Source organism: Poecilia mexicana, unplaced genomic scaffold (genome assembly GCF_051168715.1).
Source record: "Poecilia mexicana isolate PSO_F unplaced genomic scaffold, ASM5116871v1 scaffold_20, whole genome shotgun sequence".
Taxonomy (NCBI): domain Eukaryota; kingdom Metazoa; phylum Chordata; class Actinopteri; order Cyprinodontiformes; family Poeciliidae; genus Poecilia; species Poecilia mexicana.
Window position 1 is genome coordinate 15147501 of NW_028263389.1, and position 24272 is coordinate 15171772.

General features: G+C 39.5%; 4 protein-coding genes across 5 annotated transcripts; 2 read left to right on the forward strand and 2 right to left on the reverse strand.

The window, feature by feature from the left end:
* Nucleotides 1-232: 232 nt before the first annotated feature.
* Nucleotides 233-4401, reverse strand: chmp4c (charged multivesicular body protein 4C). Its single transcript, XM_014982912.2, has 5 exons — nucleotides 3974-4401; nucleotides 1774-1951; nucleotides 1495-1603; nucleotides 1262-1385; nucleotides 233-641 (listed from the first exon to the last, which is right to left on the reverse strand). The coding sequence occupies exons 1-5, from the start codon at nucleotides 4200-4202 to the stop codon at nucleotides 580-582; spliced, it is 702 nt and encodes a 233-aa protein (XP_014838398.2). The 5' UTR covers nucleotides 4203-4401; the 3' UTR covers nucleotides 233-579.
* A 1803-nt stretch (nucleotides 4402-6204) lies between these two features.
* On the forward strand, nucleotides 6205-9384 carry zfand1 (zinc finger, AN1-type domain 1). The gene is made up of 8 exons (XM_014982913.2): nucleotides 6205-6361; nucleotides 6683-6725; nucleotides 7048-7087; nucleotides 7304-7431; nucleotides 7544-7635; nucleotides 8188-8306; nucleotides 8602-8757; nucleotides 9133-9384. The coding sequence occupies exons 1-8, from the start codon at nucleotides 6307-6309 to the stop codon at nucleotides 9307-9309; spliced, it is 810 nt and encodes a 269-aa protein (XP_014838399.2). The 5' UTR covers nucleotides 6205-6306; the 3' UTR covers nucleotides 9310-9384.
* Nucleotides 9385-9977: 593 nt separating this feature from the next.
* On the forward strand, nucleotides 9978-15476 carry maf1b (MAF1 homolog, negative regulator of RNA polymerase III b). Of its 2 annotated transcripts, none has more exons than XR_015761557.1 (8): nucleotides 9978-10547; nucleotides 10798-10886; nucleotides 12892-13023; nucleotides 13112-13274; nucleotides 13356-13477; nucleotides 13559-13688; nucleotides 14299-14391; nucleotides 14484-15476. XR_015761557.1 is itself a non-coding variant. In XM_014982924.2 (8 exons), the coding sequence occupies exons 2-8, from the start codon at nucleotides 10804-10806 to the stop codon at nucleotides 14506-14508; spliced, it is 738 nt and encodes a 245-aa protein (XP_014838410.1). In that variant the 5' UTR covers nucleotides 9979-10547; nucleotides 10798-10803; the 3' UTR covers nucleotides 14509-15476. The 2 variants fall into 2 exon arrangements, 1 of the variants encoding a protein (XP_014838410.1); XM_014982924.2 differs by having other exon boundaries at nucleotides 9979-10547; nucleotides 13559-13678.
* A 1151-nt stretch (nucleotides 15477-16627) lies between these two features.
* Nucleotides 16628-23932, reverse strand: arl8 (ADP-ribosylation factor-like 8). Its single transcript, XM_014982927.2, has 6 exons — nucleotides 23524-23932; nucleotides 20371-20431; nucleotides 20102-20249; nucleotides 19170-19253; nucleotides 18887-19038; nucleotides 16628-17879 (listed from the first exon to the last, which is right to left on the reverse strand). Exons 1-6 carry the CDS (start codon nucleotides 23567-23569, stop codon nucleotides 17831-17833), a joined length of 540 nt encoding a protein of 179 aa, XP_014838413.1. The 5' UTR covers nucleotides 23570-23932; the 3' UTR covers nucleotides 16628-17830.
* Nucleotides 23933-24272: the final 340 nt, after the last annotated feature.

The following is a 24272-nucleotide window of genomic DNA, read 5'->3' on the forward strand; positions in this document are numbered from 1 at the left end:
AACTATGGGATACTCGGACAAAAAAATGGCCTCATTATTTGACTCAAGTGTGTTGAAGCAGAGACATGTAAAGTCGCATGACTGACACACCTGGCCTTCAGTCCTGGATTTGAGGACCCCTGCTCCAGAAGCATCTCCTGATGCAGTGTGTTCAGCCAGAGGCTTCTTCCACTCCACCGTGTCACAAAGAAATGCTAAAACGTAATTTTTCATAAACTAATTTGACACAATGTGTAGGAGTCAGTTTTATTGTTAGAGATTATAATGTTATTTACAACATTTAGGCTGAACCTGCATTTATTTACAACTGCAGAAGAAGCAGATCTGCCCTGTGGATTAATATCATCAAGTATATCCTTGTTAGACAAAAAAACATGAGTGCAGCATACTCTTAACAAAAGAACCTAAACCTAAATTATTGTTGTATTCCTTTGCTTTTAGATCATTAATCAAAAAGCCACTAATAATAAAATCATTCTCAATTTCCCTAAAAACCTTCAACAACCTTGAAAAAGTGACAAGTAAGTACAAAAAGTTGTCATAACAGTGTTCAATGACGTTTTCTCTTCGTTAACAAACTCATGTTCCCCATGATGCCAGCATACGCATGTCATCGTCGTCTTCAACCCTTTTCTTTGTTGCTAGAAAAACAGACAAAGCAAAAACAAGATGAAACGTTAACTTACATGAGGTGATTCTACTTGTATTTTCTATAATGAGCTGAGATGATTATTAATTACCTCCAACGTGTGAGGCAGATAATAAAACAAACATCTAGACATTCTTAGATAACCTTAACTTTTTATATCTCGTCATTCAATTGCTTGGGCCTCTGTAACCAATTGGCTCATCTACTTGCTGCACAATATTTTACTTTGTACGAAGTTCTATAAAGTTATAAGTATATACTGTGACTTAGAACTTAAGTAACACTAATTCCTAATGTAAATAGAGTGCCTCACACCCCATAAACTTTTATACACTTGATCAAATTACAACAGATTCACTGTATTTTATGTGATAGACCAACATAAATTGGTGCAGTGTTAGGAAGCTGAAGGAAAATTGTATTGCACAAGGTATTTACTCCTTAGTATTTGATTTTAAGGAGCAAAAGGTTTGAAAATTATCATTTACCTTCTACCTCACAATTATGCTATACGTTTTGTTGGCCTATGCTATTAAAACACATGATCAAAGGGTATGACACTTTTGCAGGGCACTGAAACTACAAACATGTAAGCTTGCGTGATGGACTCACTTGCACGACTGGGGCGCGATGAGGGCAGTTTGGAGCTGGGAACGCTCGGCAGTCCTCCCATACTCTTCATGCTCTCCTCCAGGTCCTCCTGCTCCAGCTCCTCCAGCTCTGCAAGGAGCTCATCCTAACAAGCATAAAGCAAGAACTAGCTAAAAGATCTGCAACATGAATAAAAAAAACAAAGAAAAAATGAAAGACCCATCTAAAGATGAAGGTGGAGAAAACTGAAAAACCTCATCAAACTGCTCGCCGAACGGCCCGGAAATTGCCTCGCTGATTTCCCGAGCCACATCTTGCTGCTCTGTGATGTCCTGCATCAGATCATCAATCTTGTCGACGTCCCTGAGAAAGATAAAATACAACCGATGCAAGTTCAAATTCTAATCTGGTGTGCAATATTTATTATCTGAAGGCTGCAATAGGAAAAAAAAGAGTTTCTCTACGCACCAATCAGGTGAAAAACCCACCCAAAACACACTGAGATTTAAAATAGTTTGCACCAAGTTCCTTACATGTTCTCGTGGACCTGCTTCATGGCCTTGGCAGCAAAGCCCATGTTCTTGAGGACCTCTGTGTTGGTGTGCGAGTTCTCCAGGGCCTCCCTCTGAAACTCAATGGTGGACAGCGTGCCGTCGATCTGGGTCAGCTGCTGCTCCAAGCGCTTCTTCCTCTTCAGAGCCTGTAGGGCAGCTGTTCCGGAGAAAACAAACCATGTAAACAAAAAGAAAGAGAGAAAAAAAAAAATCACATTAATTCTTAAAGATCAGTTCATCTCGGTATGTACCTGTTACTGAAATAAAAGTACACCAAGGTTTTGAACAGTTATGAATTCAAAAACACAATGCCTTACTGCTCTCACAGTTTATAGTACTTTGTAGTCACTGATGTCATAAACCAAATGTTATCATTGATTATCCATCTCATTCATGCTAAAATGTCTTGTTGGTGTTTTAGTGTGACGGTCTGGGGTTGCTTTATGATCTGGACAAATTGCTGTACGTGATGGAATCGTGAAAGGCAACATCCAGCCATACGTTCGTGACTACACTGAATGGGTTATGCGACTGGAAAAAGTCATCTAATCTACAAATACCAGCAAGTAACAATGTTCAAACAAAGGATTCTTTCTGAGTTGTCTAGTCACAGATCAGAAACTTTTAACTTTGACCCAAAAATCCAAAAGGAAATATGTAAAGAAGAAAATATGTTTTCAGAGCACTGTATGAGACGGGCAATGCGTGAGGGGGGAGTCTGAGACCAGCCAATCACAGTTGCCAGAGAAATTTACCACAGGGAAAAAAAAAAAATTTTGTATCTGAAACGGACTGAGTTCAAGGTCAATGGATTTAAATACCTGACATTCTGCTGAATAATGAATAAAAGCAGTTCCACATTCAAATGTTGACAAAATAAACATCAACAACTAGACATTACAATAATTCAATATGCATTGTCCTGTTTAACACGGAATTACGTCTTTATCTTTGATGAGCCCCTGATTTATGAAACTCCAATATGAGATGGCTTCATATTGACAGCAAGATTCCAGGTCAGTGTCTGGAGAAATATTTTTGTTTGCAGCCAGGGTTTATTTAGTTTTATTAATACATTCTAGCTGTTAACTAAAGTGGGCAGGAGAGCAGAGAATCTTCAGTCTTTGGTTCATGCTACACATTTTTATCAGTGTGCCCGAGAGACCTGAGTTTTCTACAAATTCATGGAGCATAGATTGATGCACAGATGCAATTCCTGACTTGTTGCTGCACACCGTCAGTCAGCAGGCTTATAGAAGGCTCCTACACTTTCCATTCACTTGCAGAAGATTAATCCGTCTCAGAATACGTCAGGTGATGATTTGAGATAAAACCCTGGAAGTCACGTTTATCCCTTTCTATCATCTGTCAGACAAGCGTCGGGTGTGTCCAAAGACCAGACACGGGTTTCCTCCCTTTACATTGCTGCATGTATTTTTAGTCTTTGGTGATTCACAGTTAATGCAGCGAAGAAAACATTTTTACTTTGGGTAGAGCTCCACAGGAAGGAGAAACTGTTGCGAGTTGCTTCTCTGTTATGATCCATTCCTAAATTTTTGGATCATTTACATTTTTTTCGTGCAGATAAGAATAGCAGGCAATGCTATAAAGGCCATGTTTTCAGTAATGCAATACTGCATTGCATCTGCCTCCACCTGCTGCATCCACAGGGGTGCAATAAAAACAATGGGTACCTTCAAGTTAAACTTGTCACAAAATAATGCTCAAACGATTCTGAGCCAAATGTGAAAAGGCGCTGATTTTGATCATGCAATTCATGTTCAGAAGTTTAAACTCAAGTTAAGACGAGGAGGAGAAATGGAAGAATAAACCTCTGGTTGCGTTTTTAATATAGTTTTTAAGACCAGAAACAGGAAAAGGACAACATCTGAGACAAGTTGGACAAGAAACGTTCACATTCATGTTTGTGATTTCATTTGAATTATCACAAAGTAAAATGGCAAAAGCTCACTTTAAAGTAACATATTGCTATCCCTGTCTGCTTACATGACTTGAACTGAAAATGTGATTGTGACTTAAGAGGAAGTTATTCAAAACAACTCTTTATGAAAGCTACCATTACGTGGAGAGTTTAAGCTCTAATATATTACTAAATCATGACTTAAATGCAGAAAAAGCAGGTGTTTTACTTCCTAGAAAACCCACAATGAAGACCTACCCCTCTTGTTTTTGGTGCCGTGCTTCTTGGCTGTGGCTACTTCTTGCTCTATCCTCTTCTCCAGGTATTCCTGCTTCTTCGTCAGCATTTCCTCGGTTTCCCGGAGTCTGTGGATGGCCTCCTGCGGACTCGGTCCACCTTTCGATCGGTGGTGTTTGGACTTTGAGGAAGAGCTGGATGATGAACCCGAGCTGGAGCTACCTTTGAAAAGCTTCGAGATTTTACTCATTTTCAGACTTCTTCTTCTTCTTCTCTTATGTTATTTATTTATTTTACTGTAAACTGCGTTAATAGTCCAAAATAATCAGACGCGAACTCGATGGAGTCCGAGAAAGTGACGGCCTTCTATATTTCACTTGACTCCCCAGGCGGGTGTTGTATTGCAGATTTTCCTGTTCGACGGCTTTGTGAGGTTAGTTCAAACCAGCCAGTGAGAGCACCTATGGACACACCTGTCAGCGTTACCTACACCCGTGACGTCATGATACCTTTGTCTGCCAGAGTTAACCCTTTACACGTTTTACCTTTAAGACTAAATAAAACAAAAGAAATGATGTTTTAAAATGATTTCCCTTTTCCCATAGTTTATAAAATAAACACTAATCATTAATTGTATTTTTCTTAGGTCATAATAGGCTACTATGAGTCTGATCAATAATAACAAGAGTGTATACTATTACCATAGGGATATATTTGCAGTTTTGTTTCTATTTAAGTTTATGTAAACACTATTAAATATCCCACACAATTTAAAGTAATTCGACGAGTAAGTGCATAAGCAATATAATTTTTTTTTACTTAAAAAAAAATCTGTATTTAGTTCAGTTGACAAACACTGTCAATTATGCAACAAACTGTTAAAACATCTTCTTAATAATGAACACGTTTAAATGAACTGTTAAAGAAATAGAAAAAATATAAAGCATTCTCAGTAACAATATTTATTTTATTTTATTGCAGCAAATGCATCCATGAGCACCACAAAAAGAAATCAGATGAGACAAAATCAGATGAGAATAGCATGAAATACAAGCTTATCTTGGGGTGCTATAGTAAAACTGCAGACCATAATACAGTTTCAGGAGTTTTCATTTAGAATTTTTGTTACATAAATAAGTATGTAATGAAATTATGCGTCCTAATTATGTAATGAGATACATTACATATTTATGGAACAATTTCTTTACACAGATTACTATGACATGGAAAGGGGGAACTGTCACATGTTTAGGTAACAAATACAGCATCATAGGAAAAAAAAAAAGAAAATCTCATACCAGTGATGAAGCAAGGAAATGAAACTAGCGAATACTTTGCAACAGAGGGAACTAGTCAGTTCCTGCTGTAGCGCAGCTGGAAATGAGGAGTGTGACAAACACTCCGAAAGAAGCATTTCAATTAGAGTATTTCAGTCAAAGGCAGGCTATAATAGCAGCCATTAGGTTAGGGCAGCAGGCTATTCTAACGTTTTCTTCAGTTAAATTACTTGTCATGTTGGTGTTTGTCTGTAGCTGAATCACTGTACTTTTAAGAAATATTAAAGAACCGTACATTTGTGAGTTCTATTTTTTCACGACTGTAATTTCCACTGCCTGCCACTTGGTGGCGGTAACACACCAGGACGTTCCTTGTCAACCATAAACCACAAAGGCAGACAATTTAAGCTAGTCGCCTCTTCGGAAATAGCAGTAAAGCCAGCCGGCACTCGATTTTGATGTGCGCGACAGCACTAGGCGTTACGGCGCCCTGCTTTGCAATCTTATTTCAAGATAAAAGCGCACCTCCGGTTTATGTTTGATTCACATTTTAAGTTTATTTCCAGCGGCTATAAAAGTTTAAAGCTTTGTGTTTATGCATTTGCAAAACGAAATTATTTATCTGAAAATAAATTAAAATATAATGTGTGAAAAATAAATCCTGTAGAGGTGTCCCTCTGTCACCCTGAAATGAGAGAAGTCACTGGTAGCATTTTGTTTATGGAATCAGAAATATTTTTTTGCCTGTCAAATGTCACCAATTTTGATTGAGGTCGCAAATATGTGGTTTACAGGATTTGTTTTTCACACAATACATTTTAATTTATTGTCAGATAAATAATTTCGTTTTGCAAAAACATAAACAAAAAAAAAAACTTTAACTCTATAGCCGCTGGAAATAAATCTAAAATGTGAATTAAATATAAACCGAAGGTGCGCTTTTGTTTTGAAAGGAGATTGTAAAGCAGGGTACCGTAACGCCTTGTGTCGTCGCGCACGTCAAAATCGAGTGCCGGCTGGCTTTACTACTATTTCCTAAGAGCCTTGTAGCTTTACCGCAGTTAAAAGTGCTAGCTAATGGCTGAATTAGACATTGGTAAACATTGTCAGGTCGATTCCTGCAACCTGAAAGGTTCGTTGTGATTTCACCAGAACAGTTAGAAATAAACAAAATATTAAATTGTTTTTTTAAGCATGATTTGGCAAATGTCTTCTTAGCATACATAGCCTGTTCTTCACTAGCATGAAAGCTAGCGGCTAATTAGCTTAGCAGCTGCTGGAGTAGACTCCACCTTTAAGCTTTAACAAAATGTTTGCATTTTTAATTAAATGATTAATTCAAATAAAATGTAGTTTAATCAGTTTATTTACTACACGTCGAGTATAGTCCTTGCAATATGTATAAACTAAATCATCCCAAATTTGATTTGGTTTGTTTTCCACACTTCTACAGATTTTCTTCCATTTGTGTGCGACTCTTGCAGTGGTGTTTACTGGTAAGTTTTTAATTTTTCCGTCCATTTTACTTGCAGTTTTATTACTTTAAATATCAAACAGGAGTCTGATCATCTTATATAAACATTTAGACTCAACCAGCTGTACTCAACCTTTTTTGACATTTGGACTGTTATAGAAACAATTTTGAACAATTATAGTTTCTTTTAATAAGCATCTAAGAGATAAGTAGTTTTTATAATTAGAAAGATATTTGTTCAGATTTTATATAGAAATAAAGTCTTAAGTTGGAAATGAAAGAAAAGAACTAACTGTGCAGTAAAGTTTGTGCTGTCTTTTTTCTTTTACATCTGTCCTGCACAGTCTCGAGCATAGAAGCAGAGAAGCCCACTCATGTCCAGAGGTAAGTCTGTATTTATGGTCAGGAAATGGCTTGTAGCTCTTCTGCAGTTTTGGAACTGATAAGTGTTTCTTTAATGAGCTTATAGTACGTTCTTACTGTCATAAGTGGTTTTCTTTGCTAAGATTAGGACTACTTTACCAGAGTTACCTAAACTGTAAATCTATTACAAGCAATGAGTGTGTTTTCCTCATGATGTTCTTTTACTCTTTGCTTTAGGAAAATGTAACAAGGGAAACTAAGACCGCTGGTGGCAGCACAAGTTATCCCTGCTCGTTTGAAGACTGTAAGGGAAAAGAATTGCTGCCAGTTTTATGCCCGCAGTGTGAAAAACACTTCTGTTTGGCGTAGGTTTTTGTTTTGTTTTTGTTTTGTAGACTTCAAAAAGTGAGGGGAAGGGTTCCTTCTGTGTTTTATCTTTGAATAATTTACTGTTCTGTTTCATTTTTTTTTTTGCAGCCATCGTCATCAAGATGATCACAAGTGTGAGAAGTTGGAGGTCCAGAAGCCTCGAATGGCAGCCACAAAGGAGCTAGTGCAGAAGATTTTAGGTCAGGCAGTGATTCTTTTTTAATCTCTCCTTTATTTGGATTCAGATGGCAATTTTGTTTCTTATCGTACACTACACAAGCATTTGTACCCTTCAATCTCTTTTGAATTTAGATTAGATTTTTATTGCTGTCCTCGTCTAGTCTGTAAGATTAGGTGAATGGCCAACAACTGTATTTATATTACTAATACATGACATATATTTGGTAAATAAATAACTTAAAAAGTTATTTAAGAAAAAACTTCTTAAATAACTTAAGAAGTTATGTATTTACTTATTAGATGAATTTTAGTTGCACCAGATTGTATAAGGGAATGTCAGAGTAAAGGGTATGGTTAATGGATTAAGATTTGTGTGTGTGTGTGTGTGGGGGTGTGTGTGTGTGTGTGTGTGTGTGTGTGTGTGTACTGTTTATTTTTTGTGTCATTTCATAGTCATTTATGTTTGTGACAAAATATTTAGAAAATGATTATGGGTTATGAATACTTCTGCAGGACTGTGGATCCAGAAATGTAACCACTTCTGGATATAATTTCTGTGTCTTTCTGTTCAGAATCAAAGGATGGATCCAAAAGCAAAGGGCGCAGAGGAGCAAAGAATGCTGCCACTGCAGCAAAGGTTGCCCTTATGAAACTGAAGCTGCATGCTGCAGGAGACAAGGGACTGTCACAGGTAAAATCAGCTCCACATCCCACCATAATTGTGACTTCATTTGTTTGATTTCAGTATTTTCTAGATTGGGGAAGGAAAAAGAAACCTATTTTTCCATATTTTTCTTCATTCCCTCTGTCTAAAGCATCCCTTTATTTGAGTATTTTTATGTTAATATGGATTTAAGAGTGAGAACTTCAAGTAAAGTGTAACAAAACCCTGAATTTTGATTTAGAAAATTGCAAGAACACTGACGTTACACTGCTTAAGCCTTCTTCTTCTTCTTCTTCTTCTTCTTGTTGTCTATGCTTTCCAGACAGAAAGAACCTATTTTCAGGTTTATCTGCCAAAAGAAGCCAAAGAGTGCAGCCGGCCCATGTTTTTCTCTTCAAAATGGAGTGTGGGTAAAGTGGTGGATTACGCAGCCTCTTTAGCCAGCCTCAAGAACAACAACAATGTTCTGACAGCCAAGGTAAACAGAGAAAGACATCTAAGAAATACATTTGGACACTTTAATGTTTAAAGTAAATGACTGATTGTCAGAAGCTCCAGCATCAAATAATGCTGGAATGTAAAATCATGGGCATAATCGTAGTCATGGAAATCATGATTATTTAACATGTGACTAAATCACTTTGAAAATATTGTCCATTGTAATGTTTTTGTGGTTGTGTAAAGCCAAAATAAAAATATAATGGAAATCACATTTATTTCACAGGACTATTGGAGTGACCTTGCAGTTTTTTTTTTTTTATGCATATGACCCCTAACAACAAACTTAGTTATTGGCCTCAGTTTGTTGTTAGGGGTCATATGCATCAATATCAACCCATGTCTCCATTTGCAGAAGCTGCGTCTCTGTCATCCTGAGACAGGCCAGGCTCTCCAGATGGACGACTCCCTGCTCTCTCTGCTGGCTCACCCAGACGTTCCGCTGCATAACGGGGGAAATGTGATCCTGGAATACCTGGACAACGAATGCACAGGACTAGAGGATGTTTCTGACTATATCGCTCTGACCTGACTTAGGAGTATCATGGATGTACAGATGGATTATATGTGCAAACTACTTTTTATGTGAATAAAAAATTGTATGGTATTTGTGGAGTTTGTTTTTATATTGGTGATTTGTGGGGAAAGTTAATTTAAGTTTGGATCTATGTAGTTATAGCCTTAGATTGGATTTAAAGAAATATAATTTATCCCAATTAGAAACTTGCTAAATGTAGTATAATGAGCTCATACATATTTACTTGGTTGCAATGCTTCAATATAATATGTATTGGACAAATTAAATAATTCAGTTTTTTTGGGGTTTTTTTTTTTTAGTAAATGCCCGCTACTCGGAGCTTAAGCCAGTTTTCTGAAACTGGGTCCAGGATGACAACAGTAAACAGTCGGACAGAACTACAATAGGATAGTTAATACCAAAGCTGGAATGGCCCAATCAAAGTCCAAACACAAACCCAGTTGATATGAAACTTTATAGTCACAGAAGCTCCACTGAATCTGACGGAACTGGGTAGTGTCAGGAACTACAAGATATTTCCTTTTTTGACATTAAACATTAAGCCACTACCTCAATTGTCTTAACCAATCGCATTTCACTGTACACATAGCGACAGGCAAAAGTAGCCAATCACAAAGGGGCATTAAAAAATGGGTGGGACCTGTATATAAATGAAAAGGGGTTGGGTCAACACGTACAGTAGACCCTGTTGTTTTGGTGAGAACAGAGCGGTTGTTGAAGGTTATCGATAAATAGCAGAAACGTCATTCAGTTGTGTGTTTTTTTTTATTAATAGGCTCAGTAGCGTTTTTGCTGCTTTTCTGATCGAGTCGCTGACAAAAGAGCGACTTGATCCCCCCCGACACAGATCGTTTTGTAAAATCAGGTCTAAAGGGATGCCGCTGCAGATAGACTCCGACGGACGCCAACTGTCTCTGGATTTAATCTCGTCGCATTTAATCGGGAAGAGCAGCTTCTCTATAAACTTAAAGAGCCTCAGAACGTCTCCCGCTCGACCGAGTGTTTCCGTAAGATACCACAGCTCAAGTTCACGGTATTAGTTTCGCGTTGAGGCGAAGACCGAAGAATAAATATTCAAGCTAGCGGCTAGTGTTAGCTGGTGGAAAAAACAAAGCGCGGATCGTTAATCCTCGTGAACCGCTTTGACAAAAGAGGTCGAGTTTCTAACGGTGCAGTCGACTGCTACGAGGTTTAACCTTCTTATCTCTGCCTGTGTGGAAGATAATTTGTTGGTAAGTGAATTAAAATCGATGTGTTGAACCAGGAAGACTGTGTGTGTGTGTGGGGGAGGGGCAGTGTTTTCCGTTAGAGGAAATAATGTTTTGGTCTGTAATTTATCCAAGGGGGGCGCTGCTGCGCAGTTCTGTCTTGTTCGTTTCTTTTTCTGTTCACTTAATCGGTGCTATTTGTAAATAAAACTGTACTTGCTCATTTACATAAGGTTTATAATGTCATCTTAATGTATTTTTTTTTCTACCCCAGGCTGCCATGAAGCTGTTGGAAAACTCCAGCTTTGAAGCCCTCAGCTCCCGGCTGTGTGTGGAAACAGGGGAGTCCCGTATCCTCGGCAGGTAAATGAGTCCCTTCTGGAGTAATGCTTTGTGTGGAAGTGGTGACCGAATATGAGTGATTATTTGTGTAACAAGCAATTTAAAGGGAAATGTTTATATGATCAAACTTATCGGGATTTTTTATCACATTGCCAGAGAGCAAGACTTTCAGAAGATAACGTGAAGGCAGAGTACACATTACTTTCAGTTTTTATCCAATTAGACTTTAAATTTGTCATTGAAAATGCTGGATTTGGAACTGTTGGGAGTTTTTTTTTTTTTTTTTTTTTTGAATCTTGAATTATGTTGTGCATTGGACACAAACATGGCTAGAGCCCAACTTTTCCCAGTTTTTCCTCAACCATTTCCCAGTTGACCCTGACTCTGTTTTCTGGATGCAGAGAGTAAACCCTCACGGTTGCACTTCTGACTTCTTAGCATAAAGCATTTGAAGGGAGCAGTCCATATTGTGCATTTCTCTTGTGCAGCAAAAAAAAGTTTTCCCTTTTTGACGTCATGGAACAGAACTGCCAGCAGATGCAGAGATCACAGACCCTGTGCTGAATTGGCCTTCTACAGGTTACACAATTTGACTAAAGTGTTTTACTACTCTACAGGCCTCCTTTCAAAGCTCGCGTCGAAAGTTCACCGGTGATGTTCTTGTTATTTAGTCTGCAGACTGTAAACCATATCAGTGTGCCTCAGGTTATGCAACCCTCGCCTCCCAGCTGGGCCTTGCAGATGCAGCTAAAAGGAGTGTAATTACATAAACTCCAGTGGGCTGTGCAGCTATGCAGTTTTGCTGCGTGGGCTGGTGAAACTGAGCGGTGCGGTGGCCGTGGCCTGGGTTGACGCAGATCACTGCGTTCTGTGGTTATTTTGGAGGCCGTTGTTAAGCCGGCCCGAGTGTTGACACACTCGTTACATGAGAGCCGAGTTCTGCTGGTGTTTCAGCCAGACTGGAGGAGTCTTTCAGCGCAGGACAGCTGTAGCGAAGAACGGTTTCAAGTTCAGACAAGCTGAAGTGACATAAGTATTTTCTTATCTGTAAGAGATTGAGGTGCAAAGGGCTTCACAAGGTAGCAGGGAAAGTAGGTGAAGCTCACTTGCTTAGGTAAATAAGTAGCTTTACCATTAATGAATGCATGAGCCCCCTCCATTACACATGCCCGCTGCCTACTCCTGTGTCTGAATGGCTGAGTTGTTGCCAGCAGGATTCAAGCAGAAGGTCAGCTGTGTTGTGTTGTGCTGGGAATACCAGTGCTGCTATTTCCACTCCGTGTCCCTCGGACGTTCCTATAATTAAAGCCGTCAGAATCTGGGAGGATCTTCACACTCGCTCTATCCTTAGCCGTGGCACCTTGTGTAACCTCAGAGTGCACCGGAGGAAAATAAACAACTGCCGTCTGCTGCCCGCTGATGTCTGACCCAGATACGCGAGCGCAGGAGACCTTTGACGGCGACTGGCGAGGTGTTTGTGTTGCCATGGCTTCCCGAGGATATCCAGAGCTTGATAAATGGTCCAAAAACACACTTAATGGATTTGACGTGATAGTAGTTCACAACAGAACTGGAAGGAAAAAAGTATATGTGGCTTTCAGTGTCTTAAATCCTCAGGAACTCCAGGTCAGAGTTGCAGAAATGATGGATTGTGCACAAAGGCAGGACTTTTCTGAAAGAAATGTGTGTAAAGACCTGAAAAAACAACCAGAGCTACAATAGAAGGGTTTACAATGAAGCACATTCATTTTAGAATGGCTTGGTCAAAGTCTAGACCTAAATCCAATTGAGAATCTATGGCAAAACCTAGATATGCTTCTATAATTGCAACCTAAAGCATGTTTAGTTGGATGATAATGTTATGGCTTTTTACTTTGCTAAATATTACGGTGCTATTATGCGTCAAATGATCCCAATAAATTAAAAAAAACCCATTACAATAACAATCTTTGTTATTATCACATGTTTTCATTTGATGCATTAAAGATTTTTTTTTATTTTTTTTATTACTCCTGTTGTCCTGCAGGATCGAGAGCTACTCCTGCAAGATGGCAGGAGACGATAAACACATGTTTAAGCAGTTCTGCCAGGAGGGGGAGCCACACGTCCTGGAGGCCCTTTCTCCCCCTCAGTCCACCAGCGCCACCAGCCCATCTCAGTAAGCACAGCAGTCCAGTTCAGCAGAAACCAGGGAGAGCAACGGGGAGTATTCAAGGGATGCCGACCACTGTGTTTCTGTTTGGTAGGCTGGGGAAGAGCAGCGAGGACGGCGAAAACCCTCTGAGCGACAAGGTGTGCAGGAAGACACTGTTCTACCTCATCACCACGCTCAACGAGTCCTTCAGGCCGGACTACGACTTCAGCGCCGCCCGGGCCCACGAGTTCAGCCGAGAGCCCAGCCTCAACTGGGTGAGCGCTTCTGCCGCCGCAGGAGGTGCGACTGCTCTGAAAGTACGACGAGACGTCGCTAAGCCGTAGTTTTCTCCTCAGGTGGTGAACGCGGTGAACAGCAGCTTGTTCTCATCGGTGGGAGAAGAGTTCAACTCCGTGGGACCCGAGCTGTGGAACGCCATCGACCAGGAGATCAACCTCCAGAGCTGCGACATCTACAGGTCGGCGTTCTCGCGGTTTACGACGCCTAAACGCACCGTTCTGACAGCTGGGAGTCACTTTTGTTTCTCCTTGTTTCTCAGCTACAACCCAGATCTCGATTCTGATCCTTTTGGTGAAGAGGGGAGCCTCTGGTCCTTCAACTACTTCTTTTACAACAAAAAACTGAAGAGGATCGTGTTCTTCACGTGTCGCTCCGTCAGGTCTGTGCCAGTAAGCATTACTTATTAAACATGCCACCTAGTAAAAAGTTTAGTTGCTTTTTTTTTTTTTTTCTTTTAAAGGGCTCCCAAAACAGACCAGAGATTTCTGTTTTGGGAAATCTGTTTTGGGATGCACACTGATCCAAATGTGTGCATTTGGATCAGTGATGTCAGAAAAGGCATGAGATTTGAACTGATTAGGCAGAATTTTGAACAATGTAATGGATGAATCAGAGATGAACATATTGGCCAATTTTCCTCTTATTGACTCAGATTAGTGTTCCGCAGGTTGAAAAGTTAATTATTTTTTTCTTTTTGCTGGATTACCTGCAAACAAAGCCAAGAATTTCCATCATTTCACTGGAACAAAACTCAAAAAGGTTTAAGCGACATTACACAGAGGATAAAATAGGATGTTGTCTAAATCGACTTGATTAGTTTCCTTCTGCCTCGTCACCAGCATAAAGCACTGAAGCTTGTTTTGTTTGGGGTTAGGCTTTATCTTTATTTGTTCAGCAACAAATTGGGGAAAAAATGTTCTTAAAAATGTATATAGTAGGACAATAATACGTAAAGATGGATCTTGCTCAAAGATTCAAAACCATTGTGATTATTTACAGTGTTCTTAGTGGCTACGGCCGAGGTTCCCTCGACAACGAGCTGGACATGGAGCTGGAGGACGAAGAAGAGATGGACGGCTTCACCGAAGAAGGGTGAGATTAATCACGGCTTAAGATGTTGTGGGTTTTTTTTTTTTTTTTTTTTGTTTCTTTCCCAACTTAACATTTTTGAATTTCTTCCTCAGGTTCCCCAGAGCTCTGTGTGTGTAGATCCCAGATCTGCAACCTCCAAAGATCACCCGTACCCGTACTCCTGTTGTTCTTTGTCCTTTTTTTTGTGTGTGTGTAAAATCCATGGGAGTTTTGCTGCCTCATCCAAAGGCGTTTTGTTGTTTGGGACTGAAGCATGTTTGGTCGCTTTCAGTCCAACGGCGAACTCTGCGGCCACAAAAGTGGTGGACGTTTTAATAAAGGCGCCCCACCGCAACGAGAAGTTCCTTTTACCACCTACAATATATCATTTTTGACCCGTGGGCTCTTCTGTACATGTTTTGTTTTTCCCCAAAGACTTTGTCATGGGCGCTTGAGCAGAAGTGGATTTTATGGCAGAGAAAGATGCAAAAGACTGCCAGAGAGTTTGGTTTTGTTCCTAATTGAGGGGGAGGTCCAGATTACACCAGCACCAGTGACAACAAACATTTAAGTCTGGACTGAGCTGAGTGGATCGGAAGGCAGACAGGACTGAATGGACAGCCGACTTTGTGTCTTCAATGTCTTTTTATGTGTGAAAGTGATGTTACTGTGAAATGTTTGACATCCTAAAAAAACCCTTTTTATTACTGAAACTTTATCTTAAGGTAGGTATTTACCGCAAGTTCTCATCTGTACCTGTTCTGACACTGAGGGGTTTGCATCTGGGCTGCAGCTTGGACAACATACCAGCTTTTATTAGACGTTCACTGATATACACTTGTGATATGTTGGATTGAGTTTATTTTAACGCTCCACTCCTCAGTGCGTGTTCCTGCTGTTTTTTTTCCATTCGCTCATCGCCTCATTGCAGTGGTTCTTTAACAAGTGAATGTGTAGTAAATTTACCGATTAGACGTTTGAAAAACTGCACGGCTACTTTTACGCTCATTAAAAGACGGGATTGGTTCAGCGTCCTTTAAGACTACTGTGCCTTGTTTTGATTGGCCAGTGGTACAGACCCTAATAAATCGGTGTTTATATCTTAACGGCCTGAATTTCTTCTACCACAACAGAACTGGAACAATGGAAGGTTTGGCTTCTAGGTTTATCTAGGAATGTAGTCAAAAGGTTAATTATACAGTAAATATTTATTTTGATTACTATGGTTTACAGGTAATGTATATTTGTTTTAATAGTATAAAGGAAATGCAATTTAAACAGTCTACGCAATCATAGTAAATGCTGAATATTAAACCATAAAAAGTCATAACATAATGAAGCAGACAGTGATATCTTGACGTTAATTAAGTTTAGCGGAAGGAAACAATAACTTGCATTGCATAATCTTCTAGTCTTGTAAGAAACTTAAGTTTTGGGGTTTTATGAGAATCTCTAAAATGACCTTTAATAGTGTAATTTTTAATAATGTGCACCTCTGTGTTCCAAATAGTGTAATATCAGTGTGTAAAATATTCATTGATATTTTGGGAAAATGTTCTCAATAAATGTTAAGTGAATATATTCAGCCTTTTGGAATCTCACTGGCGTAGATTCACACGCCTGACAGAGGATGGTGCACAGAACAATGAAAGTGTTCAGTATTGTGCATAGATGAAAGAAGTGGGTGAAACTGATCCAACTCGACAAATCTCATTGCAGCACCGATTCAGAGCCGAGTTTTACCACAGCAGCTGCTTGTAAAGATTAATGGTGAATCACTGGGAATCAGCCAGGTTGGATCATATTTTATAGATGCATCCTTTGACATCTCATCAAGATACTCTCTCATCTACATGGATGAAGTAGGAGTTTATCACTCATGCTGGTGGATCTGAGCAAAACGGTTTCATTCTTTGAAATTTGATTTTGGCAAATTTGTCAGTTTTGAGTTTTTTCCCCAGGCTTTATTTCTTAAAATATGCTTTTCGTTTCATCTTTTCCCTGCAATTCCTTGTGTCCTCCCTCTTTGTGCTCTAGTGCACATCCATATGTAAAGTGTACAAACCTTAGAAATATCTGCCATTAAACTCTGTACTTCAATGTAAAATTTGAAACTGATAATTATGAAAATCGAGTCTTTTAAAGGAAATATTCCTGTAAAGACTCAGGAACCCTCCACTGTGTAAAGTGTACCTACCTGGAACGCTAACTAATGTACCGACGGAGGACTCGCTCCCTTTAAAGGACGACGGAACACTTGTTCAAAAACAACTGTTTAATGAAAAAACAAATGCAGTACATGATGCAGACGAGATGTCAGCACAGCATGTGACCCGTTTCCTCGCTTTGTGAGCTCCAGCTGGAAGCCTCACTGCCGCAGAGTTCAACTTCCTGTTTATCTGGCCGCCTGACGACTCAGGCTCACTGTAAGCCGTGCACCTCCAAATTTGACCACGTCTGAACTTGTATAACAAGTTCTCAAAGTGGCACGTGCATAGATGCGATGGTAAAGGATTCATTTGACAAGCCGGAAGAGGAAACGAATCGGGCGGACTAGAGAGGTTGAGTTAAGGCTGAACGTCAAGTACCAGAGCTGAAACGTCGAGTCGGTACCATCCTGCCTGCCGCCGACCACCAAACCTTGCAGTGCAAGCAGTTTCCTGTAAACGCTTGGCACCCGTTTCATAGTGGCTTCTGCCGATCCCTTTGTTTAAATTGTACAAAAAACAGTTCCAGAGAAAGATGGAGTAAAATAAGCCTACAAACTAACCTCTTAATCACTAAAATGACTATAGAGCAAAACTAAAATTAAATAACTCAATGCATTGTTTATAAAATGCTGAGAAATACTGTTAAAACCCAAGCTTCCACTTGCAGTCCAATTGACGTTTAAGCGATTTTCCATCTTCCAAATTTACCACGTCAACATTGGCTGGATCATTTATGGCAAAAAAAAAAAAAAGGTTGGTTTAAAAACTCCAAATGAATGTGAGACATGATGACTGTAGCTTATGAACCTGAAACAAAATGTAACAAACATTTGTGCTTAGAATGAGGACCAAATAAAAGCATTATTGTGTCAAATTAATAGAACATCTTAGTGTGAATATAATCATTGGAGCTGCTTTCATAATACTGTGTAACTCCTCTGGTTGACCTGAAGAAAGCTGCACCATATTAAAAAGTTCCCTTAAAGTACTCAGCTTGATGAGATGTAACGCGACATGATATGCATGTAGTGTAAATTGTCCTTGACTGACAACCTTCTTCACAGTCTTTGTTTTAGCTCCGACTCCACCAAATGATTCTGTGGTGGTCCGTCGGCGGCGGTGCTGCCTGTTGTTGTGTCACTGAAGACAAAAAAAAAAAAAAAAAGGAAGCCAGTAAGGACAAAAATGGTGTGCCACCTCATTAGGGAGAGAGGTGCAGGTCGTCAGGCATTGATGGCAGGACAGGGGGGCTATCTGAGTCCGGCTCTGGAGGTCATCCATTCAAGGCCTTGACATAAACTGGAACAAACAAGACACGTAATGAGATTCAAGACCCAAAATCCACACGGGACTTTATTTTCAGACACATTTAGCCGCTTATGGCAATGCTAGCATCTTGACTTGACTCACATGCATAAACAATCACGTTCAAAGGAGACCGTTTAGTGGAAAAAAAAAAAAGCAACACCTGGTGGCTAACGACTCTTCTAGCGAGACAGATTCAAAGGCCTGCAGTTAAGCCCAAAATTCAACCTAAATCTGCCAGAAGTCTGAGAAAAGTGATCTTAACTTAATCACCAGAATCCTGAGTTGAATCTGTGGATGGGGTTTAAGTTTACAGTGATGGAAAGTGACATTCCAGAGGAAATGAGCAAAGAGCTGGCTAGCAAAGCAAAAAAAACATAAATAAAAAATAAATAAATAAATATGCTTTTTACATCATTTCAGAAAACAACATTTTGGATGAATTAAAACTATAAATCTACCACAAGTATGAAAAATGTGGACTTGGCTGTAGTTTTTAAAGGCACTCTATAACAGCTAAAATCTTCCTAACCTTGAACTTTATTGTTTTAAAATGAATTTAATGTATTTTTGGGGATTTTATGTGACAATAGTACAATTGAATGGCAAACGTGTATTTTTCAAAATATCCTACAAACAAAAAGCCTGTAAATCCGGTAAGATTAGTTTGAGAGTGTCGGAATATCAAATTTCAAGTTTCCCCACAGATTCTCAGGAATGGTCCATTTTCACACAATACTTTGACTGCGGCTCTGGCTGTATGCTGCTTAGGGTTGTTGTCCTGCTGGGAGATGAGCCCAGACCCTTCTGGTCAGAACGGAATTTTATTTAGTGGCGTCATTCTAAAAAGGGGCTGAATGTATACTATGACCGTGTGATTTTTAATCAAACAAATAATAAAAGGAACATGGATTGCTTTCCTTCTGTTCTATTTTCTGAACAGAAGGAGAGATCTTAAGCAATCATCTGGGACTGGTTTGTAAACCAGTAGATGACCTCACCCCTCTCCTGTCAGAGCGCAGCAGGACTGGATGTGCCAGGGATGGTCTTTGATGGAGCTCAGGGTGAGGTATTTGGAGATCTCCGCTGCCGACATGCAGTCCTTCATGTCCTGCTTGTTGGCGAATATTAACACGGCTGCCTTCCGCAGGTCCTGATGGGGACAATTCAGAGAACAATGCAACTTAAATCACATCTTCTGATCTGTAAGTTCTTGACAACGGCGCAACTATGGCACAGAAACGACAACGTGAAGCTTATTTCCTTTCCTGGAGCGTCGCCCACCTCATGAGCCAACATCCTGTAGAGCTCCTCTTTAGAGATGGCCAGTCTCTCCCTGTCGGTGCTGTCCACCACCAGAATAATGAACTGCAGAGAGAAAAATAAATAAATCACAGAGCCACTTTTAAAGGAATTAAGTGCGACACGACTGGTGGGCATATCCAGTCGGTCGGACGCCAAACCCGACAACTTCTTCTGAATGAGAAATAGGAGCCTTCAATGACCGGAGACCAAAGAAATGTTTTGTAATGGAAAGAGATGGCATTAAAATCAAATCGACTCTAGAGGAGTTGCAAATGGGCTGACACGGTGTATTTAACATGTAAATATCACACCAATCATGAGGGGGTTGTAACATGACTACTTGACTTGAACAAAGGGATGGACACATTCAGGATGCAACAGGGAATCTAGAAAAACTTCAACCTAAATAAAGTTCATATAAAAGGATTCTCTGTGCCGATTTGAAAATCCTTGCGTTTGTTTTTAAGCCACTTCCAAGTGAAAGATGAACAAGGATATTTTCTGTTGACCTTCCTCATTCAAATTTTAAACCTTAGAATTTTGTCACTGATGAGCACAAAGATCAGAATATTTTTCATAAATGACGTACCAAGATGTAATAAAAGCTTTTGTTAAATGCCTCCCATCGTGAGTTGGTGGTGTTTCAGCATTGTCCCCAACACATCTGCCTCTCCTGTTCCGTTTTTTGTCCTTTTATATCCCAAGTATTGCGGCAGCTGACCCCAACTTTGCCTCTGAGACAGACTCCTTTGTGATAAAGCTAACCCAGCTGACATCAGCGACCCCTGCTGCAGTCTGAGCTCTGAATGAACGCACCAGCTGCCACTCGGGAGAAAGGAAACACGGAAGGCGAAAGTGCTGGGAAAAAGTTTGGAACAATGCTGACCTAAAAAACGTAACGTGGTTCTCACCTCTGTGTTGGAGTAATAGGTGTTCCAGGAGGACCTCAGCGATTCCTGTCCACCTATGTCCCACATCAGGAAGTGGGTGTTCTTCACCACTATTTCCTCCACATTGCTCCCAATGGTGGGCGACGTATGAACAACCTCATTCATCAGACTGTGCAATAAAATAATAATATTAATACTAATAATAATTAAAAAAAAGTTAAAGAATCTAAGAGCAGTGGAAAAAAAAATGTAGTTTATGTTTTCTGGATGGTTTCAAAGATTGTACTTACAATTGGTAAAGGATGGTGGTTTTCCCCGCGTTGTCCAGGCCCACAATAATCACCTTGTGCTCTGTGACAAAAACAGTGAACCAGGATTTGTTTTACGATCTGAGGAAAGACACAAACTGCACTGTTTACTGTAACAGCACTACGTGGCAGAGAGGAGGGGGGAAAAAAAAAAAAAAAAAAAAACTAAACGTGAGGTTTTCAGTCAACACAAAGCACCCCGCTCTCCCCTGACACCCACAGCAGTACATTTTAAAGAAAAAAAATAATCAAGCTCTGAACTTCCTGTCTCAGTTTTCCCTGACATCACTTCTTACCATTCATAAGAACTACAGGGAGGATTTGGGCTGAATGAACACAGTAAGGGAGCCAACATGAACATTTCTGTCCCTCTGACTCGCAGAGGTAAGGAAGGAAGTTCTGCTGGTCAGGATGAACTATGCTCGCTTTTGCAGGATATACATTGCGTATTGCTTCCTTCGTGGCCTGCTACCATGTGTTGATGACAAGCAATGCCAGCAGATAAAATGTGTGCATGAACACAGAATCTCTCACCTGCTGTTTTATAAAGCTAAGACACGACGGGAACAGATTTTATTCTCATCTTCGACTATTTTCCAATCTTTGAAGTATTCTCCTGAACTCCCTGTTGCAACCACAAACTTTGACTTCATAGGGATTTTAGGTGAAAAAACACAAACTAGTGAAAATTTAAGTGGAAAGAAAAAAAAAAAAAATTTTACAAATAAAAAAAACTTTAAAAAAAAAAAGTCTGTTATGTATTTTTTAAATCAGGAGGGTGAACCCCTTCCAAAGTCTGAAATTATTCCTTAGTCTCTTGAAGTTCCCTTGACCCTCATTGTCACCCTGTATTTAGCTTTATCCGTCTCCTGATTAAGTAGGACCCCACAGCATGATGCCATCACCACTGTGTGGATGTTGTGTTCTGAATGTGCAAAACAAAAGTTCAGCTGGAGTTTTCTGTGTATGCCACACCAAGAGTTCCTGTCGGTTCTTAGCCAATGCAAATTGATTAATCTTGCTTCCATGCCATCTGACCTCAATGTGTTGCCTTCTTTAAGCACGCTGTGTGGGAGTGCTTTTAAGAATCCAGTCGAGTAAAATATTTTCCTTCAGGCACTTTCCTCGAGTCCAGTCGCACGTATCCGCTCTTGTTCTCACCTCCACTTCTTTTGTTTTCTTTGGAACCACCCAAAAGAAGCAGACAATATCTTTGCAGGAGTTTCAGAGAATCTGTAATGGTTTCATGTGAAAGCTTTGTGTGTGTGTGTGTGTGGCCATGTGCAACTACTTAAGGTCTCGCAACATAACCTTATTGATTTATGATTAAATCTGGAGATTTTTAAGCAGGAGGTTCATTAAAGCAGCTCGGAGTAATATTGCTTTCATTTCCCCAACACACACAATAAAACGACTCAACAACCACCATCAGAATACTGTTATTAAACGTAGCAACAAAGTATTTTGCAAAAATGAAACCGCCTCTGATGCAAGTTACTGATTAGTTCATCTAAAGTTGACTAATCATATTGATCAACTAACAATTAACCAATAAGCCACCATTTAAAAAAAAAAAATAATAAAAAAAATAAAACACGGTTGTTTTTCGGTGTCGTTCTGGAAAGCAACAAGGGCTACGTTTTCATAATATGCTCGATTAAAAAAAACATTGTGAAACTTAAGGAGCTTGTCAAGTGTTTATTGTCAAGTGTTTATATTTCAAAACAGACTCACATAAAGTGTATCTTGTATCCCATATCAACTCTATTTAGACAGTTTATCTTTCTCATTCTGGTATGGTGGTCAAACGTCAGCACTAAAAGAAGGTCTAAGCGAAAGTTATTAATTGATAGAAAATAATTTTGAGCTAATAAACCAATAATCAACAATTAATCACAAATCAATTCTCTGCATCCCTAGAAACATCCCGCCCTACCCCAAAAACAGTCAATTAGCAGTAGTTCTTATGAAATTGGAGAGAAGTTAGATTTAAATTGTCTTCAATGTCAAATAACATGACCAATATAATAACTATAAAAACACCTACTTTATCACTGCCATGATCTAAAGTCACATATTGTGATTTTATTTTGCTCCGTTTCAAAACGATGCCGTTTTAACAAGCTAATCTTAACTGGGTAAGTCGTTGAGGAATTCAGCAGGCACATGCTGCTTTTAGATCGCCACCTGTCAAGTTGAAAATTTCCTAGTAGGACTAAATATCTTGATAAGTGAAGGAAGAGTGTAGCAGCTCACCAGCAGTGGGCATGTAGGGGGAAATGCTGCGTTACGTTGTCTTCCATACAAGTAACAGACAGCTTAGGTGACTGTGGTGTCACATTAAAAGGACAAGGCTCAAGCCATCTTCAATTAAACATTTTTCTTTATTATAAAATCACAGTCCTTCTTAAGAAAATAACAGATTTAGGGCTTGGCCACATCACAATGAACTATGTAATAACGTGTGAGCAAAGTTTTAAAAGACTTCATTTAAAAAAAAAAAGAAAAAAGTTGTAGTGTATAAACACAGCTGTGTTTATACACAGCTAATATGCTGGTATCATTGTCACTGGGAGGATCTTGGAGTTTCTATCTTTTATGTCAACTTATTCGGGCCAGGAAAAGCGTTCAAGTTCATTTCAAAGCTGCAGTAAAACCCAGTACTATCCATTTTTCGATGGAGCGGAGCACTGTTGAAAATTTGATATAGCTCATCAAACTCTTAGAAAGCCCATGATAAGTTATGCAATGCTTTGTGTCCTGGATAGTGAACTAAAGCTGATTGACAAAATGGATAAACTGAGGCAGGCTCTCTTACTTAATGTAATTATGTCGTCCACTACGTGATAAACAGATTAAGCGCCGCAGTGGTGGCTCAGATGGACACGTTGAGAGTTTTAGTTGTTGTTTTGTCACTTAGCCCGAACAAAGAAGAGGACAACTCAGAGCCGAAGAGATGCGTGGCGAGATAATTCACCCCTTCAATCTGTTGTTGCGGCTCTTGCTGCTCACTTCAAGCTAACGGGCTTCCATTATCTCCGGTAGACTTGAGCTCGCAGTGAACCGTAACAGTGTGATTACTATTTTTTTTATTCCCCCCCCCCCCCCACCCCTTTTTCCAAACACGACATCTACCTTGGTTGCAGAAGTAGCTCCACAGTTTTGCGAAAATCAGGCCCATCGTTCTGGTCGGCTTCGGGGTGGTCGGCTAACAGCAGCACTTTAGCTTCTCTCGGCTCCCTGGTTGTCCACACCGTGCGGCGGCGGTCCGAGCCTGGCTGCGGTAGATAAGACTAACTGCACATTTTCTCTACAACAAAGCGCCTTCCCGAAAACAAAGACTCCATACGCGTCCGTTTCTTTAAAATATACCAAACGGGAGGATGAATAACGTAATGTAATAAATAGTTACTGAAAAAATGCAAGACACAACAAATCGGACAAACGGCTGTTAAACGGAAAGATACGTCCACACAGCTGGGTAGGACTTCTGCCAGTTAGCTGGTCGCAGAAGAGCAATCCCGACTATTCACTTGTCAGCGTGTTACGTAATGACGTAACACTACTTACGTTTAATTCCACCCCCGCCCCTTCGTCTATGTTCGGTTTTTACAGTCAAAAACACATTTTAAAACATATTGATGCAACTTTGTATGTAAGTATTGAAATTGAAATTAAATTAGTATTTCTTTTTTATTTTGAGTAAATCTGAATCTATTTGACTATAGTTTTCTTTTTAATTAAAATATGAAAACATACTTTCTGAATACTACACCACGATATTATTATTATTATTATTATTATTATTATTATTATTATTATTATTATTATTATTATTATTATTATTATTATTATTATATGTAAGTACATTCAGGAATGCGTTG

Excerpts from the sequence above, each read along its gene's own strand:
- chmp4c (XM_014982912.2), bottom strand. The coding sequence starts at position 4,202 with ATGAGTAAAATCTCGAAGCTTTTCAAAGGTAGCTCCAGCTCGGGTTCA. Across the intron at positions 1,604-1,773 it reads AAGCAGGTCCACGAGAACAT|GGACGTCGACAAGATTGATG; the intron begins GTAAGGAACTTG and ends TATCTTTCTCAG. Across the intron at positions 642-1,261 it reads ATCGCGCCCCAGTCGTGCAA|CAACAAAGAAAAGGGTTGAA; the intron begins GTGAGTCCATCA and ends CTGTTTTTCTAG.
- zfand1 (XM_014982913.2), top strand. The coding sequence starts at position 6,307 with ATGGCTGAATTAGACATTGGTAAACATTGTCAGGTCGATTCCTGCAAC. Across the intron at positions 6,726-7,047 it reads TCTTGCAGTGGTGTTTACTG|TCTCGAGCATAGAAGCAGAG; the intron begins GTAAGTTTTTAA and ends TGTCCTGCACAG. Across the intron at positions 7,432-7,543 it reads GAAAAACACTTCTGTTTGGC|CCATCGTCATCAAGATGATC; the intron begins GTAGGTTTTTGT and ends TTTTTTTTGCAG.
- maf1b (XM_014982924.2), top strand. The coding sequence starts at position 10,804 with ATGAAGCTGTTGGAAAACTCCAGCTTTGAAGCCCTCAGCTCCCGGCTG. Across the intron at positions 10,887-12,891 it reads GAGTCCCGTATCCTCGGCAG|GATCGAGAGCTACTCCTGCA; the intron begins GTAAATGAGTCC and ends GTTGTCCTGCAG. Across the intron at positions 13,478-13,558 it reads CAGAGCTGCGACATCTACAG|CTACAACCCAGATCTCGATT; the intron begins GTCGGCGTTCTC and ends CTTGTTTCTCAG.
- arl8 (XM_014982927.2), bottom strand. The coding sequence starts at position 23,569 with ATGGGCCTGATTTTCGCAAAACTGTGGAGCTACTTCTGCAACCAAG. Across the intron at positions 19,254-20,101 it reads CCTATTACTCCAACACAGAG|TTCATTATTCTGGTGGTGGA; the intron begins GTGAGAACCACG and ends TTCTCTCTGCAG. Across the intron at positions 17,880-18,886 it reads TGCGCTCTGACAGGAGAGGG|TTTATGTCAAGGCCTTGAAT; the intron begins GTGAGGTCATCT and ends TGTTTGTTCCAG.